The sequence below is a fragment of the Microcaecilia unicolor genome, chromosome 7 (genome assembly GCF_901765095.1).
Source record: "Microcaecilia unicolor chromosome 7, aMicUni1.1, whole genome shotgun sequence".
NCBI classification, from domain to species: domain Eukaryota; kingdom Metazoa; phylum Chordata; class Amphibia; order Gymnophiona; family Siphonopidae; genus Microcaecilia; species Microcaecilia unicolor.
Window position 1 is genome coordinate 241,703,748 of NC_044037.1, and position 18,572 is coordinate 241,722,319.

Consider the following 18,572-nt stretch of genomic DNA (forward strand, 5'->3'; position numbering starts at 1 on the left):
CTCCTCTACTGACAGCAGCATATTAGTTTTCTTAAATAAGGCTTCAAACCTCTTTCAAGAGCCATTCAAATACCCTTAGAAGTGTTTTTCATGCAATTCTTCCAATTGAATCACAACAAGTAGTACTTTTAATACAACTTTCTAAAAAAAAAAACCAAAACACTGATAGGCAGTATAGCAAATACCCAATAAACAATAAAAACAGTTTGGGCAAGGTGTTTTGGATCATTATCCTTAGGCGGCTATGTATGATTCCAGAAGATCTTTTATGCTCTAGACCTGGTTGGATCTAAGGAACGGAGTATTAGCACATCAAATCTACTCAAAACGGTAGTCTAATAAAATACCTCACCTTATTTGTAGAGGTTGGAATTAAAACAAAACTTAAATGGCCTCATGGCTGTTGATTTGTTATGATAGGCAGGCGTAGTGCTTAGATGGCAACTCCAGTAGTTGGGAAGTTAGGCCAGTACTAGGCAAACTTCTGTGCTCTTTGTCCCAGTCATGAAATAGAAATTATGTAAACTTCATCCTGATTTGTCTATCACATTCATAGCAAATACTATAAGTGCAGGTGATGTGTATCTCACTGGGGGAAGGGGAGACATCTTAAGGTTGAAATTAGCGAATAAAATGCTGTTAGTTAACAGCATTGTTGGCTTAATCGTGTATTGATAATGATTGTGACTCTGCTGCAGCCATAATAAAGCCATTGTTCAGACTGTTGGCATGATTTTATGGTATTGTGTTCCAAGCAGTGGCATCTTAAGACAGAAATATTTGGGGTGGCAAGCTAAAGCAACATTTCTTCACATCATGCCATCCACACCACACACCCCTTCCCTCTTCACTCCCATTTTTCAAATTTGCAAGATAGAACTCCATGGACTTCTATGCATAAAGCAGTGATTCCCAAACCTGGTCCTAGAGGCACCCCAGCCAGTCAGGTTTTTAGGATATCCACAACAAATATTCATGAGTGAGATTTGCATGCACTGGCACCCCTGCATGCAGATCCCTCTCATGAATATTCATTGAGGGTATCCTGAAAACCTGACTGGCTGGGATGGCTCCAGGACTAGATTTTTAGAACCACTGGCATAAAGAAACCCTCTCCCTCAAGCTAGTTTCAGCTACCAGGTAAAACCACCATTATAATTAACTTCATTCAATAAATTCTTTTGTGTGGCGTGAAGCCTGGATTCTCTATAGAATTGGACAGAATCTTAATATAAACTCTGCACCTCCAGTTCTGTATCACAAATTCCCTGTTCCCCAAAAACAGAGCTATCCCTCTTACAGCATGCTACACAAAAAAATATTTCGACTGTGATTAGTACCAAAGGATTGCGCCTTCTAGTGCCAGTCAGATGGGATTTTGTTTATGTGATGACTCTACAGGATGTGGAGACCATTAGTCTTGAGCCTTTTTATTTTGGGTACCAAGGAACTGCTTTCAAATAGGGCCAGACACTTTTTCAAAATAATACAAAACCCTGCAAAGATGCATTCAAAACCTACATAGCAAACTTACCAAACCATAAGAGCCATAATCCACTTTTGAAATGACCATGCTATAAATAGTACAGTGGGCTATAGAGCACCAATACACCTACTTCTGGGAAACTAGAACAAGCTGGACTGTTACAAATTCCTACACAGATACTACATAATAGCAGAATCCTTCACCTCAGTCTAAAATGCAGAAAACAGATGGAGGCCACAAAAACTGAAACAGAGGACCCCCCCCCCCCCCCAACACACACACCTAAGAAAGCCAGATTCTATAAGCAGGGTAATACTGGTAAAAGAGAAACAAATGTGTTTTGTCCTGTACTCTGCTAAATAGGAAAAACAGAAAAGATGTTACCAAAGTGGGCATGTCCCTATTCTTTTAAAGTATTAAATAAAATTTTGTGTTTTTTTTTACTGTTTGTTGTCTGAGCTTTTTATTTTTCTGATTGGGCTGATCCCAGTCCTGTCTACTTTCCTTTTTGCCAGTCTTCTCCCAAATTATTTTCCAGATTTGCCTTTCCATTTCTTCTTTCTTCTTGTCTTCTTTTCCTTCTCTACATTTGTCTGCCACTGATCTCTCTTTTCATGTTTTCTTGCCTGCATTTTGTATCTGCCTATTTGATTTTACCTTCATTCTCCCTTTCTCTCACAATTTTCTTAGTCTCCTCCTTTTCAGCTGTCATCTACCAGCTTTTCCCATCTCCCTCTCATCCCCTTTCCATTGCTCCCTCTGTCCTTCTCCTTCTCTAGTTTCCTATCCTCCTCTTCATCTTTCACCCACTCCCTAGTCCTCCATTTCCATCCTTGGTACTCACCCTCTCATTCTACCCTCCACTGCCTCACATCCCCTCACCAGTATAGCTACATTTCTGTTTCTCTTTTCCTCCCATGCCTTCAGGCTATTCTTCTATCTCTTACCCTCTTATCTCCTATTGCCTCTCTTTTACTATCATTTAACCCCATGTTCACTCTCATTCAACCCCTCCACAGACCCATCCCCTTCGTTTCACATCCCTTCCCAATACTCCCATCCCTTTTCAATGCCTTTCATCCTCTCTCTTGTCTTCCAGGTCATTCATATCTCAACAATTCCCCCCATTTCCTTTCTTCTCTGTTACCTCTCTATTTCACTCATTTTCCCCAACCCATCAACATACTCCCACTCATACCTACCAATTGCCAGATCTTCCCTATCCCTTCAAAATCCCCCTTCATCTCTCCCATCCATTATTCCCTGCTCTTCTCCCCCCCCCCCCAAAAAAAAATCTCTCAGTCACAATATCTTAGTCATCTTCTGTTCTGGTACCCCATTCCCATGTCCCATCCATCTTCTGCTCTGTTCCCTTATCCCACCTCCCACCCTCACCTCTGGGTCCAATCCATCATCTCCTGTGTTCCTTTACCTCTCCCTACCCCTGGGTCCCAGCCACCTTCTGCTCTGTTCCCTTGCCCCTCCAAACCCTGGGTCCCATCCATAGTTTATTAGCTCTGTTCCCCTACCTCCTATTACTGAGTGCCATCCATCTTCTCCTGTTTCCGGGGTTTCTGGTTCATTTGACATTTTTTTCTTTATCCATGTCCACCATCATTCCCATGTCCCTACCTGTCCTATCATCTCCCCTTTGTCCCTGTCTCTCCCCATGTTCACCATCAATCCTCTTTGTCCCCATACCCCTTCCCCTCTGTCCAGCATCACCCCTCTATGGCCTTGTCCATCTTTTTGACTAGCTTCTCCTCTCCCCTCTTCGTATTCTGCATCTCTCATTCCAGCGCCAGTATCTCTCTTCCCTTGCCTACTCCCCACAATCCAGCATCAATCTATGTCTCTCCAACTAATCCCCTCACTTCCCCACCTTCCAGTCTCTCTCTTTTCCCTCTGCTCACCCCTTACCACCCCAGCATCGCTCTTTTTCTCTCCCCTTTCCTCAGTCGCACCAGTATCTCTCCGCTCTCTACCCATCACTTCATCTGAACTCTCAGTTCTCTCCACACTCCACTACACCCACCATATCCAGCATCTCTCCTTAACCTGACCCCAACCCTGTGATCAGACATTTCTGTTTCTCTCCCCCCCTTGGCTGGCCAAATCTTTAACCTCCCTGCTCCCTTGGCATGCTGCTGTGTGGCCAACACCTCCTCTCTATTCCCTTCCTCCCCCTCCTGCCAGTCTTCCAATTATTTGGTGCATTACTGGAAGCATCAGCTATTCAAGTAGACTACTGCTAGCTGACTGGAGAACTGTTCTTTGTGCTATATCCCACCTATACGGGAACAGGAAGTTGTATCAGAGTAGATGGGAAGCAGCACAGAGAACACCTCTGGAGCCAGCCGGCAGTGGCTTGCCTGAATGATTGACACTGACAGCAACGTACCAAAGGTTAGAGGACTGCTTGGGGGGGGGGGGGGAGAAAGAGGAGGAAGGGAATAGAAAGGTGCCGGGCCATGCCACAGGTAGGAGGAGAGGAAGAGGGAAACATACCAGACTTAAAGGGGGAGGGGTAGAAGATGCTGGATAAAATTGGGGTGGCACTTGCCACCCCATAGCAACACCTATGATTCCAAGATTGCATGATACATAACTGCCTGTATGTGATTGGTATGGCGGCAAATTGCCAACTACTGTGTTTGAGATGCCAGTGTTTAATAATGGTGTGGTGGATGCAGCTCTGGCTGCCATGTTGAGCAAACCAGATGGGCTGTGCTGTTCTTTATATGCCAGTATTTACTATGCCACTACATTTCTGTTATGTTCTTGTGAATCTAGAAAAACCAGCTCTCCTGCAGTTTTGAATAAACTAGTTTTCATCTGCCTTCTAAAATAAGTCATTCAGATTTATAAACTCAAATAGATATTTAGTGTAAAGCTATTAAACTCCTCAGAAAAGTCTATTTCTTACATCCCCTTTTGACTTATTCCTATCTTGCTGCTCTTATACCATAATGTTAGCCAAACTCATTTTCCAATTTAAGCTGGACTCATGATTAACACACATCAGTGTGTTATCTGCATGGAGTTCTGATCACCGTGGGAGGGGGGCAGCACGGCACTAGACCTCCAGCCCTCTCTTCTGTATGTTTATTTATTTGTTGCATTTGTATCCCACATTTTCCCACCTATTTACAGGCTCATTGTGGCTTACATTATGCCTTAGGTTTGACAGGTACGGCTCTTTTTTGACAGCCTGGACCTGTCAAACAACTTCTGCAGGATTGTTCCTTGGGCGAATGCCCAGGCACAATCCTCCCACAGAAGTAGCCTGATAATCAAAACTAATAGGGTGCATACATTTGCATGCTATTAATGTTGATCATCAGGGTATTGTTTCCTCACACTGTTCCGGCGTAAAGTTTACAGTGCCGTTTGGAACAGCGTGGGGAAACTGATCATCGGGACCTTAGAATGTTTAAAAAAAAAAATAACAAAGCTAAAATAAATATATTGCCAAAAATCTATTTATATGTGTCTTTGGACTAATTGTCAAACAGCAGGCTGTGGTATGTCTTGTGCCTCATCATGGGTCTTTGCAAAAATTCAGTAATATGGTTGTTTAAAATATCAGTCTGTTTTGATCTTATTTTAAAGATATGATTGAGATCTGATGTTGAGATAAAGAAATATTCCCTGTTTTATTTGTTTTTATTTTGTTTTGTATTGTTTGATGAATACTTTTAAATGTTGTAAACTGCCTTGTCTAGAGCTCAGTTGTAAAATTAAGGGCTTCTTTTACAAAGCCAATCTAGCATTCCTGTGCAGCAAATGAGAGGAAGCCCATAGGTATTGAATAGGCATCCTTTCATTTGCCATTACTGGAACTGCTTAAACGATTTAGGCTTTGGGGTTGAAGTTGTCATTATCTCTTTCAGTGCTCACTGAAAGGTTTGGCTATATGAGGTCCTCTCCTGAATGGCAGCTTTGGGTGGCTGTGTTGGGTAGAAGTTAGGCTGGCATGGGTTGTGTTTTGTCTTGTATGTTGAATGCAAGACTAGACAATACTAGGTTTGCTCGATATTACCAAATCCTAGGTGGAATGTTAGGCCCAATTTGGGTTTTCTAGCTACTGTAATAGTAGTAGTAGTAAAATATTAAACTGGAATTGATCTTATCTTGTTCCATGAGCGACTAGGCAGGAGTTGAACTTCTGTTAACTGTCACTTGGATGGAGGATTAGGCTACAGTTGGTCTGTTTATGGTGGCTGTTAAATGGGGAATTAATCTGGAGTTGATCTGTCATTGCTGGCTGTTGGGTAGGAGATTAGACTGTAATTGCTCTTCTCTTGCTCATTTTTGGGTAGGAGGTTGAGCTGGAGTTTGTCTTCTTCACTTGCTGGCTGTTGGCCGTCTCCTTCATTTTTGGGTTGGGGGGTTGGATTTGGTCATTTCTTGCTAGCTGTTGGGTAGGAGGGCTGGTCTTCCCCTGCTGCCCTGTCTTGGTGGGAGGTTATGGCTGGCTCCTTCCTTGCAGCGCTGTAGCGGCTGCCTCGGTGCCTCTGCTCTGCTGGCGGCTCACAGGAAGAGCTGACGGCGGCTCTCAGGAATGTGCGGCATGCGAGGCAGGAGCGACCATTCCCAGCACAGGGGCGGCCGCCGGCTCCTAGGTCATCCTTTCCTCCGACTCCGTGCCTGGAGCTGCAGGGCAGCAAGGAGCCGGAATCGGCGCCGTATTATCCCGGAGTGCGGGGCAGGATCTGCCCTGACCCGCCGTCCGGACCGGCTTGAAGGGCTCTGCTGTTTCGGGGGGCGCCTCCCGAGTTCTCCGTGGTAGCGGCCGCGGTGGGTGGAGACGGGTTCTGCGGGGAAGTCTCTCTCTCTCTCTCTCTGTGGCAGATCAATGAACTCCCTCTAATGGCCTCGGGGGCGGCCCGTTGAGCTCGGCGGCGGCGGCAGAGAAGCGAGAGGCGCGCGGGGAGGGGAGCAGGGCACGGATTGAGCCGGGGAGCGGTGGGGAAACTTGCGGCCAAAGTTGGCGTCTAGAAGTGAACGCGGCGGGGCCGGGTTGGGCGGACGAGGAATGATTTTTCCCAACAGCTGCACCCCGGTGAGACCCGCGTATCGCAAGCAGGTGAGCGTCCGAGCCCGATCTCTCTCTCCCTGGGCCGGGGGAGAGCGATCGCTGCAAGCTGCTGTCACTTTCTTTGCTTTACAGCCAGAGTCCCTGGTTGGCTGCGCTGTCAGGATGTCTCTGTAAGAGCTATTTACTATGGGGGGGGGGGGGGAAGACACACTTAAACTTCCACTTAGGTGCTTTGTCTTTAATACTGAAACGAAAGCGTTTGGGGTTTCTGCTAGTTAACTACGGAAAGTTTGGGGCAGCGACAGTGTGTGATCAGGATTTTTGTTTTTTTCAGCTCAGAATGTTACGGAGCAAATTATCATTAACCGAACAAGTTGTCTTGCTTTTGTAGCCGCAGCCCAGAAGTGTGTTTATTCTTGCCACAGGCTGACGGCTAACGTTATCCAAATGCCATTTTATAATTACAGATGAAGGTTGTCCTCCAGCCAGCTTTGCCAGAAGCCTTTTCGAGCTCCTCAGATTTGTATGCCTGGTTCTATATGTAGAGGTTAAGTGGAATATTCGTTTTTGCCTTTCCACTGTGTCTTATAACTATGGCAGCCGTTTTCTTGTAGAACAATAAAAGTCTTGTAAATGGAATCCTTAGCAGTTTAGACAAATGAACTGCCCCCCCCCCCCCCCAAAGAATGTAAGCGTGTTAATGGTGTACAGAAGTAAAAGGCTTAGAAATTGCAGATCCAGCCTGATCTCCTTCACTGTTAACTGTGCTCTAAAGGAAGCCAGCTTCTTTCTTCTGAGGCGTTTCCAAATTACTACAATCCATGTATTTTGAATCATAGGGTGGTACTTTAAACTTCAAAACAAAAAATGGAATTCCAGTGTTTTTTTTTTATTTTTTAGGAGACTTGCACTAATTTGTTTCGCATGATCATGTTATCAAAAAATGTCTTTATTTTAAATAAAATAGAAAGAGAGAAAGAAAGCCCCATTTTTTTCAGCAAAAGAGCATAATTTTGTGATTATATTCCTACATTCAGTTAATGACATCCAGGAGTGATTTAATGTCAGCTTGTCTGCATGTTTTCATTTTCATTGACAATACAGGTGTGCAAATTGGGCTGAGACGGTGAATGTGCAGTGGGTGGCTTTGCTTTTTTTGAGGTGATGGCATATGCAACCCTTTCAAAAAGACAGCGATAAAACATTCTCAGTATTCCACATCCAGGCCGGTGTGTTAACCGTGCTTTGAGCTGGAATTAAAAAAAAAAAGTATAATTGTGTGGTACACCTTTGGGCCTTAGATCTTCCTTCTCTTGTCGTCGCTGTACAACAGGGCGTTAAAAAAAATGACAAGGGGAGGGCGAGGCCTTTTAGTGGAAGGGCTGTGGTGTGTGTGCGGATGTGACTTAGCCTGCTGGTCTGGAGCACGCTGATAAGATGCTCTTTCTTTTCATAGATTCAAAGAACGAAAAAAGGCTTAGAGAATCAGGAAAACAAACAGTTTATTTTCTTTTCCTTTTTTTTTTTTTTTCCGGTAGACTGAAAAAGAAATAGACGTGTGGGCATTATACTGACATCAGACCCCGGGTGCTATTGGTATTTGGCTGAAAGGTTTCTTTTGTTAGCGTTCAGCCGGCACTTATTGAAACACTTCCTGCATGGGAGCCTGGGTAGTTAACCAGTTGGGCAACTACATGATTCATTTTGACTTGAAGCAGGGATTCTGTAAGGAGGCTTTTCAAAGTTAATCATCATGGGACAGGCAACAGTGTGCTAATCCTTCACTCTGGTTACAGAATTGCTAACTACAAGTTCCCTCATTTATTTTTCCTGTTCTCAGGCAGATTGATACAATTTATAGTTTAAAAGGGAATATGTGTAGTACTTGGTTTTGAGGAAACTGCAGTTGATTTTCAGTACCATAAGTTAAGACCTGAATGTTTAATGGCAGTGCATGAACTTCTGTCAGATAAAGAGGATAAAGTGCTTTGCATTCTTTCCAGAAACTTAAATCTTAATTGCTTTTTATGATGCCGTTTCGTTAATCTTATTTTTTACTGTATGCTATGAGTTTATTATACTCCTGCCTTAAATAATTTTTTGTTTGAAATGGTGGTATAGAAGTCACTGAACTGAATTTAATCTGATTCACTATTTCTTGTATTGTGGCTTGAGTAGGGCCTACTTGTGTCTTGAAATAGTGTGATAATTCTATAACCACTAATCCTATCTCAGAGAGTAAATAATGAATAATAATCAAAAATAGTCTCTGGGTTTTTTTAATACGGTGATGAGAGTGAATATAATTGAAAAAAATCTGTTTTATCCAATATAGATAAAAATAATGGGGAGACTGACCTTCTGTAGTGAAACCTTTCACAACTATGTAACATTTCATGGTTCCCAACAGCATACATTCAAATGAATGTGCTGTATGATCAACCGCTATCATTCCTTGTTCATTTAGACCATCATAGGTCTCCCTATAGAACTGCATGATCCCACATCTGTAAAACCAGTGTACAAAGCAAAAATACTGTATCTCGACTTTTTATCTGGTTCATCATAACTGGGACTTCTCCACAACTGTCTAAATTCACTTCTAATGTCAACCAATGTGAAAAAAAAGAGCATGACTCAGTATATGAAAATAACACCCTAAAAATAATTAAGAGGGAACAGTAATCAAATATGGAAAACCAATGTGACAGAAAAAGCTTTCCTTCATATGACAGGTGACACCCTTTGTTCAACAAGGCACTTCGATTTGTACCTCTCCATCAGGAATCTTCATCAGCGCCACTCATTTGCAGTCCAGTAATCTCTACCTCATAGTGGAACCCTCATCTTGGCTTTCCAACAAAATGTGATTGGGTCATGTTAACTCTCTCTCTCTCTTCTGAGAAGATCCCTTTTCATGGTGATCAGCTGTATCCAGCTGCTAGATCAAAGGGCTTGTGGCATTCTTTTCTTAGTTTTTCCATATTTTGAAAGTTTTGATGGTTCTTGCTCTTTTATTCCATTTAGTCTGGTGAAGCAGTTTCGCTTACCAGCATGAGTAGGTTTTCATAGCCTGCTGCTTTCTGGTGGATTAAACAGCCATTTGTTGTTTGGCCTTGTTGAGAAAAGAGCATATGAAAGAATTAATTAGTAGTTTTCGTGTCTGATTGGCTTTTACTTGTGTTTTAAGAGTAAATGGACATTTAGGAGATGCCTAGCTAGCCTATATTTATTTGGTTCTAGGCTGGTTCATCTTTACAAGGTTAACCCAAGGCTTCAAGTAAGACCTAAAGCAAGGATAAGAAATTCAGCCCCTCGCATGCCTCAAGCCAGTCATGATTTCAGGATGTTCACAGTTAATATGCATACAGTGGAGTCAGGGCATAGTTGCACGGAATATCTTGAAAACATATCTTGTTGCCACCAAAGACCAAAGTTGCCAACCCCCAGACCTAAAGCATTGGTGCATAGCTAATATTCTTCTCTTTAATAGCTCAAAAACTGTGTAACCTATGCATATGGTTTCATTTATTGCTTTTGCGCCATAAATGTCTTTCTATGTATATCTGGATCTCCAGTGAGGAATGTACCCACTTCCATTTGTTTGACTGTGGAGTCATTCTTGATAAACTTAGACTTTAAAAAATTATTTAAAATAATCTTTTTGGCAAGCTTTTACATTTTAATTTCGCAGTTTTCCTTATGCCTTTGTACTTTCAGTTTTAATCAGAGTGCTGTGAACTTTCATTTATAACAGGCTTGAGATTTCTCCCTTATTTTACTTTTTAGCCCTCATCCCCCCCCCCCCCCCCCCCAAATTGGATCATTGCAGCAGTGGTTGTGGACCAAGGCTCCTTCTGAAACCCTGCCATCATGGGTCCTAGTTCCAATCACTAGATGTCACAAGAGAGCAAAAGAAGACCTGACTCGGGGATCATGGCGGCACACAACACTGGCAATGAATTGCTGGACTGGCCATTTTGATACTTATATAGCTGGCAGTGTCTTCTAAGTTACTGCATTTGGTGTATTTTGAAGACTTTATAAAATGTAATCATTCATGTCACCACACACAGGTTCAGCTCATACTACTCTGTAGTGAACTAGAAGAATGACCTGCCATTGGCAGCTTTCTATTGCTGAACAAATGTAGTTAACAAGAAGGCAGTGAGTGGCTGGCATACAGCTCTAGGCTTCCATGAGGCTAGCTTCACACCAAGTTCCCTCATTCCAACTCTCTACTTAATTTTGAGGAAAACAAAATGTAGACTCAAGGTGGTGGTGTCTGATTCAAGCAGATAGTAGCAGCCATTAGAGGGAGAACGTTTTTTGGCTGGCATTAAGTAGGTTTTGCTCACCTTGCCAGTATGACTTTTGCAACTGTGCAGCACACCAACTGCATGAAATCCAGAAAAGTGGTCAAAATGACTAGAACTAGTGACAATGTGCCAAAGAATTGGTAGATGGCGGCCAAACTGAGTGGAAAATTGGGTGGGTGGGGTTTTTCCTCAAACGGAGATATTTGCAAGTCTGGGGCAGTAGGATTGGTCTGAAAACCTTTTCTTCAGTACAGTTTTAGAAAATTAGGATAAGCTAAATCCTTTTGATGTCCGAAGAGGCTTTTGATTTGGGGGGAGTCCATTTTGCTAGACCAGTAGTTCTCAACCCAGTCCTAGGGACACACACAGCCAGTCGGGTTTTCAGGATATCCACAGTGAATGTGAATGAGAGCAAATTGCATATAATGGAATCAGTGTATGCAAATTTATATTCATTGTGGGTTTTTCTTGCAAACCTGACTGGCTGGGTGTGTCCCGAGGACTGAGTTGAGAACTCTGTGCTAGATTCACGTTGAAATGGAGAATGCTAAAGTAGCACCTAGACGTAGGTGTGATAAGCGCGCACAGTGCCAATTCTATAGTAGCGCAAAGCCACTTTGGTGTTCCAAAACCTAGGTACATAAGACCAATGAAAGGGAAGAGAGTACCAAATCCAGTCAAATAAATATAACTCTCAAGGTAATTGGCAAAAGAAAACTCTCAAGAGAACACAACTGTAACTCTGTGAGGTGCATTCGTATTGTTTGAAAGGGTAAGGGAAAAAGCCTCTGATTCAAGCCCAACCTCCAACCCAATAGTTATAGGTTAATAACAAGGGTGGATTTTTTTGTGTATGTAAATGTTGGGTATATTTTTCGTCATAGCATTTGTGTATATCAAAGGGTTTTTTTGCCTATCTCCAGAGAGTATATGAGGGATCCAAATAAAACATGAAAGAATCAAATCCAAACTTAGCTTTCACGTGCGAGTGCAGGGAAATGTGTGAGTCATTGGTTCAGCCGTAGTTTCGCTAGAGAAGTGCTGTATCAAGGTGTGAGTAACAAACAAACTTCCTGCTCACTAGTCCCCAAATCCTAGGTACAACATCTTACGCCATGTCAATGGCAGGCAAAAGATGTGTGCCTTGCAATGCCCGCTTCTGGTACTAGTCTATGAGGTGCAGATATTGCTAGGTGAAATGCCCATGACACATCTGTCCTCCGCCTCACTGATACAGCTCATTTGCTGTTACATGCCATGTGTGACTTAACATGACAAGTTTCATAGAATAGTTCCTAGTACGTAAATGTCAGTTTGTGGTGTTATTGACATACCTGGTGCATCTGTTCTATAAATTAGTGTGTGCAATTGGCCTCCCTTTATAGAATTGTCCTTTATGCGTTTTTGAAGCAGGGAACTTGTACTGCTGCTTCTGGAAACACCCTCCCCTCCCCCCAAACAGCAATGATGCTAATTTTAGACATACAGGAAGAAAGGATGTGCAGTATCCTTGCACTTTAACTACTGCATCGAAGTACTTGAACCAAAAAAGGAAGTGCTTTTAATAGTTGATTCTGCACTGTCTGTAGCTTTTAATCGTGAAATAAATTGAATTGGAACTTTTTACATGCATTTGATGTTTCTCTACGTCAGTTCTTACTGCTCTGAGCAAGTTTGGGTACATGCGACTTCCTTGATTTCAGGAGAAAGCGGAAGGGATGCTTTACAGGATAACTGGGGTGAGACCCCCCCCCCCCCACACCAGCACTGTGTGAAGCTGAAATTTAAACTTAAACACTATATAAGAAAACATTTTTTTAATATATCTCCTTTACTTTTATGTTCTAGATTTGTTTAAGAATCCACAGAGGCGCTTTTTTAACATTTCCCCCATAGGAGTTTACTTTTTTTTCTTTTTTAAAGACCCAAAATGAATGGGAAAAAAAAACAGTGTTAATTTTGTTTAGAGAATATTATTTGCTATGGCAGGTTTCCATCACTCAACTTCTATAAATTTCTGAATTCTTGAGTTGTGGACATGCACTCATATCACAACGCATGTCCTGGAGCCTACCTGGGAAGAAGCTTTCCAAACCTCATTCAGAATATCTGCAGGCCCCAGGTAATGAGCGTGACTGTGAAAAGGGAAGCCAGTCTCTTACCTGCCATGTGCCGCCTACTCACCTTCTCAGTTATGGGCCTGTTCTTTGTTTTTGGACTCGTACTTCGAGTGAAGGGATTTATTGTTCTCCTGTGAGCATATATCTGGCCTCTGTAATCAGATCTGAATTTTTTTTTTTTTTTTTTAAAGCTTCTTCAAAACGTTTCCAGAAATGGAATGTGCAGGACTGGAAGGCCACATGATTTTTTAAAAGAAATCCTGAGAATCTGTAGTTATGCTACGGTTACTCCAACAGCCAGCATTACATGCCTTATTCCCTTTGTACACAGTCTGCCCTAAAGTACTTTAAAGTGCTTCTATAGATGAAAAAAAAATAGTTGAAGTTCAGGAGCTCAGGGTGGTGCTGTCTCATGACATCAGCTGCTGAAATTATCATACTAAAGGCTAACAAAGGTTCAGAAAGTGTGGTCAACCATTAAACTTTCCAAGTGTAACAAGCCACAATTGCCTGTCTTTTGCAGTCTTCCTCCTGATTTACCAGACTGTATATTTGTGGTCTGATAAACACTCAATCCGGTGAGAACCTGTATGACAACCCTCTGGTCGTGATTGGTTGGTCCGACTGTACCTCTTTTAATTGTTTAGTCTACAGTTGCACCACTGAATGACTGTGGGCAAGGTGTGGGATCCTGACATTAGTCATTAAAGACAAGCAGTAAAAGAGGCTAGTTACAGAGCGTTTGTAGTTTTGAGAGATGACCATTGTAGTAATATACGTAGCTTGTAGGGAGGAAGTGACACCTAGGCCTTCACTGGGCAGCCATGTAGTGATAGTGGAAGGGTACTTTGAGCAATTTTTAATTGATTTTGGTAAGGAATGTAAATCATGTGGCTAGAGATTTTGAGGCAAGTTCTTAAAAATAAGCTAAGCGGCTGTTTCAGTGCTGCACAAACATTCACTGACGCTGACTAGGAATCCAAGCAGGCTAGCTGGATCAGTTTCCTACTTGTGTCAGCAAACACTGTGTGCTTTAAAAACAACCATTTGCTGCTTCTCTGACACTGCTGCTGGGACATAGTTCAGCTTGGGCATAATGCAGTTACAACAAAACCGGTGTCTGTGAAAAAAAGGTGCTTCCTGTATTTCCAGTGAACAGGAAACATAACAGCACAAGGCTAGCAATGCCTTCATTTTGTGTGCATGTTTTCTGTGAATTTTTAAATGGGAGAGAACAGCGGCCCTAGTGGAAAATCTAGAAGTCTATTCGGCTTCATATCTTCTCAATAGATCAGGATTAGATTTTATTATTTATAAATGACAGCCAGTCATGTAGACAAAGCCAACGCCTGTTAACTTTTGTTTGTTTAAAGTATTGCTAGAAAATTGGGTAGGCTTGGAAGAGGAGGCCCTTACCATATCACCCAAAGATAGAACTGTCTTGTCTAAGCTTCAAAGCAATATGAGTAAGAGCAGTGTACTAAATTTTGCTTATGTTCCTGTAAATAGTGACCATCCCAGTTTTGCTTCCTCTAGCCTATGGGGAAATGCAACACAGGGCAGTGTGCTTCCCTTCTTTTAGTTCTCCCACTAGGTGCCGTAATGGTATTGGAACATTAACCATGGCTTACAATGGACTTCCCCTAGATTCTGTATATAGCGCCCAATATTGTGCACTGAAATCTGGTGCACATTGGGCGTATTCCAAAATTGTGTACACAACTTAATTGACAAACAATGCATAAGTTGCCGCCATGGTTTAATCAAGATATATTTCTATGTAGGAGACTTGAGAAGAAATGGTCTAAAGCTCGCTGAGATAAGAGTAAATTACTGTGGAGAGGAGCTCTTGGAGACTATAAAAATGCTATAAAGGAAGCAAAAATTAATTACTGTAGCAAATTCGTGGGAGGTGACTGCTTGAACACTAGAAAACTTTTCAATCTGATCAGTACCAAGGATCTATCGGTTGTTAATGAACTAGTTCCTTCTTCAGATTAGCTAGCTACTGCGAACAGAAAATCTTGAAGATCGGAAGTGGTGTACCGACCCTCAAGAGTAATCCTGAGGAGCCTTTCAGAGAGCCTTCCACCCTGTGTGGAGTTGTAAAAGTTGATAAGATTTGGTCATCCTTTCAGTTGCCCACATCTGACCATCTTAAGTCCTTTTTACTCAAATATTCTTCCTTCCAATGCGCTTTGGATGCGTGCCTGAATTACGTATTACAAGTTACTCCTAACCTTTTTATTGATCTCCTTATAATGAACATATTATGCTGTCAATGGTCTTTTCCCTGCGGGGAAGGGTTCTATTATGCTAACTCCCATCCCGAAAAACTTGCTGCCAAGTTTCTGGGCCATGAAAGTAAAAGGATGCCAGAAGGTACTTGGGTTCTGTGGCTTTTTCTTTTTTTTAGTCCTCATGCCTTGAAAATAGAGTTTGGAGCTATATTGGGGACCTGTGTTGGTCTCCATTTTTCCGAACGTGATTTACTTCACACTGCTGCCTTTTTGCTGAAGAGAAGCCTCTGTGCATCGGCTGGTTCAGAAGCAGTCCAATGCTGGCTGCCTCGCCTCAGAATGCTGTAATTAGAGTCGCAGCTTGCATTGCACTGCTCTCCTTTATGCAACAAACAGATGAATCCATAGGCTGTTTGGGATTTTCTTTGGTAGTGTTCCATGGGGATTTTTATTTCCCAAGAGCCATAATTTTATTCAAAATGCAGATTTCTAAATTGACTGTGACTAACAAATGTTTTAAGCTGTTTTTGTCAAACTTACACAGACAGAAAACCTGCAATTTTGTTTTTAGGACAGACACTCTTGTGGATGTAATCTCTGGCCTGTCATAGATTATACTGTTCTGAGAGGGCCTGACAGCAATTTTTGTTTTATTTTTATTTTTGCAGTTGTGGTCACAGCAGAACTGACCATTGGACGATGTGAGATTTCTACCTTGTTAAGGGACATGTTACCCTTTTAAAAGGGTGTCTTTTGTTATCACTGTTAATTATGAAAACAAATGCAGGGAAAATAATGTTCTAGATATTTAGCCAGAAAGCCCCATCTGTGACTTAACCTTGTGACAAGTAAATGTGCAGCAGCTTCAGTGCCACCAGCACCAAGCATTGTGCATGTGCCAGAGGATCAGCTGCTGCCAGGGAGGGAGTCTACCCTGAGCCTGTTTTCCCTAGCTTTTCCTTGTGAGCCAAGAAGAGGAAAGCTATAACCAAGTGGAATAGCCTTCATTTAGTAAAAAAAAAAAATGAAAAAACCCTCTATGTAGGGCAAAAAAAATGAAAAAAAGGTTTTCATGAAACTGGTTTGAGAATGATTTGCAAAGTATTTGTATTTTGGATAACAATGGAATTTGTTGTAACATGGTCTGTTGAAAAGCGCTATAAAGGCAGATTATAGTAAATCAAATGAAGACATTGGCTGTTTATGACCTCAGATTTCGTGCAGCTGTTGCTATTAAGTCAGGCAGTATTTCTTATATTTTCAGATCCATGTTATATCTAGACAAATAAATCATTAGGCCTGGCACCCCATCCTCTTGCTCTTTCCGATTAATAAAAAGCTGAAAGAAAAACAAAACCCTGGCTGATGTGGACTGGAAACATTAAGAGGGACAGGTCAAGCTGTTCTTCCACTCACCTCACACACTCGCCTCATTTGCACCATATGCATTAGTTGGTTTGAAACATCTTATCTAGTACAGATATACCATGTCAGATACAACAGGGTCCACTATTCCTCGGTTTTCATCTGCCGGCATCAGTTCCAACACTCAATGACTTTTCACCAAGCACTGTTTCAAAAGCTGTTCGTGAGTCATTGGAAGTGTGTTTTCCTAACGCAGAGGAGCTAAAAGGAGCCCAGATCATTTTGTACCGTCTAACTTTTTGTTTTCTTAATCTTTTGCATCTGCCGTCATGGTTGTTGCAGTTGTCCAGGTGGAACTGATGTTTCAGTCATCATTTCGTGGCTTTCTTCAGGATATGCTGTGACATTTTGTAGTTTATATAGTGGGTTCTCAAACTTGATTGGAGGTATGAGGTGGGTGGTTTCCTCAAGAAGGCAGGAATGTCAGTTTGTCATAAATTAAATTGTGGCGGGAAAAATGAGGCACAAAATTAATTGGAACAGCTCTGATTTTTGGAGAGGGAAGGAAACGTCTGTTTCAAATACTTGGACGCAGCAAGACCTGGACAAATGCAACAATCACATCTTATTTTATGTTGTTTCATCACTAAGCAGATATATAGAAATACACAATAAATTTCTCTTTAAACTTGTCCACAGAGGCCTAGTGGTTAGGGTGGTGGACTTTGATCCTGGGGAACTGAGGAACTGAGTTCGATTCCCACTTCAGGCACAGGCAGCTCCTTGTGACTCTGGGCAAGTCACTTAACCCTCCATTGCCCCATGTAAGCCGCATTGAGCCTGCCATGAGTGGGAAAGCGCGGGGTACAAATGTAATAAAAATAATATTCTATGTGCCTGATATTCAAAATAATTTAACCAGGAGGAGAGGCTCCCACCTGATTAAATGTACTGAGCTGCTCTGGAGGGGATATTAGCCACACTTAACTGGGCAATGGCACTCAATATCACCTCTGCCTACTGAGGCATTGTCCAGGCAGTGCTGGGGTGGTTTGAAGACTAAGTCCGAGTGGAACTGGAAATGAGTGGGCACCGGCAATAATACAGTGCCATTGCCTGCATAGCTAACCAGGCAAGTAGGACCGTCACTGAATATTGGACTTTCCTGCATAATTTCTGTATATTCAATGCTGGTGCCTAGATATGGTATAGCATTGAATATCTGGGTCTAATTTATTTATTTGGATTTTGCTCACACTTTTTTCAGTAGTAGCGCATGGTGAGTTATATTCAGGTACTCTGGCTATTTCTCTGTCCCAGCAGGGCTCACAATCTACGTTTGTACCTGAGGCAATGGAGGGTTAAGTGACTTGCCCAAGATCACAAGGAGCAGCAGTGAGATTTGAACCAGCCACCTCTGGATGTCAAAACTAGTGCTCTAACCACTAGGCCACTCCTCCACCCTGAATTAGTCAGTGGCAGTCAACATTAAAAAAACAACAGCATCAAACAAAAAAAACAAAAAAACTTCTTGCCAGCTGAATATTTGCATACGCCTTGTAGCACTATAGAAATGCTAAATAGTAGTAGTAGTAGTAGTGGTGAATATTGACCTGTATATGTATTAATGAACTATCAAGGCGACTGTAGTTTTACTTAAAGGCTGTTAAGCCTAGCACAAGGTGAGCACGCCAAAAAAAAGGCTTAGGAAAATCTGCCTATTAGAATGCTGTCATCACATGTTATTTTTGGGGGGATGGGGCATGGCATGGATGTGTTTATCCAGCTAGCGTATTCTGATTAGTACACGCTAACTGCATTATGCAACACAGGATCATGTAGTACCTACTAAATAGTAGGCAGTAAATGCTCTTATAATTTTTTGGGATTTTTTTTTTTTTTTTGCAAGTCTTGCACCACATTTCAATTATTAGTAAACAGGTCCCAGCGCATAAAGAGGGTATATTAATGTGTGGTAGCACCTTGTAATATGGTAATGTT

The 18,572-nt window shown here is 42.0% G+C and overlaps 1 protein-coding gene across 6 annotated transcripts in view; it reads left to right on the forward strand.

Annotated features, from left to right (window-relative positions):
- Positions 1-18,572, forward strand: part of RBMS1 (RNA binding motif single stranded interacting protein 1) — a 381,888-nt gene that overhangs the window by 166,114 nt on the left and 197,202 nt on the right. For 2 of the 6 annotated variants that reach the window (XM_030210716.1, XM_030210717.1), the window contains exon 1: positions 6,155-6,575. The exons of 3 other annotated variants lie outside the window; for them this stretch is intronic. In XM_030210716.1, the coding sequence (XP_030066576.1) occupies positions 6,525-6,575 (51 nt within the window). In that variant the 5' untranslated portion in view covers positions 6,155-6,524. Of the gene's footprint in view, positions 1-6,154; positions 6,576-9,371; positions 9,394-18,572 lie in introns of those variants that run through there. One more of the 6 variants, XM_030210718.1, reaches the window with a different exon arrangement.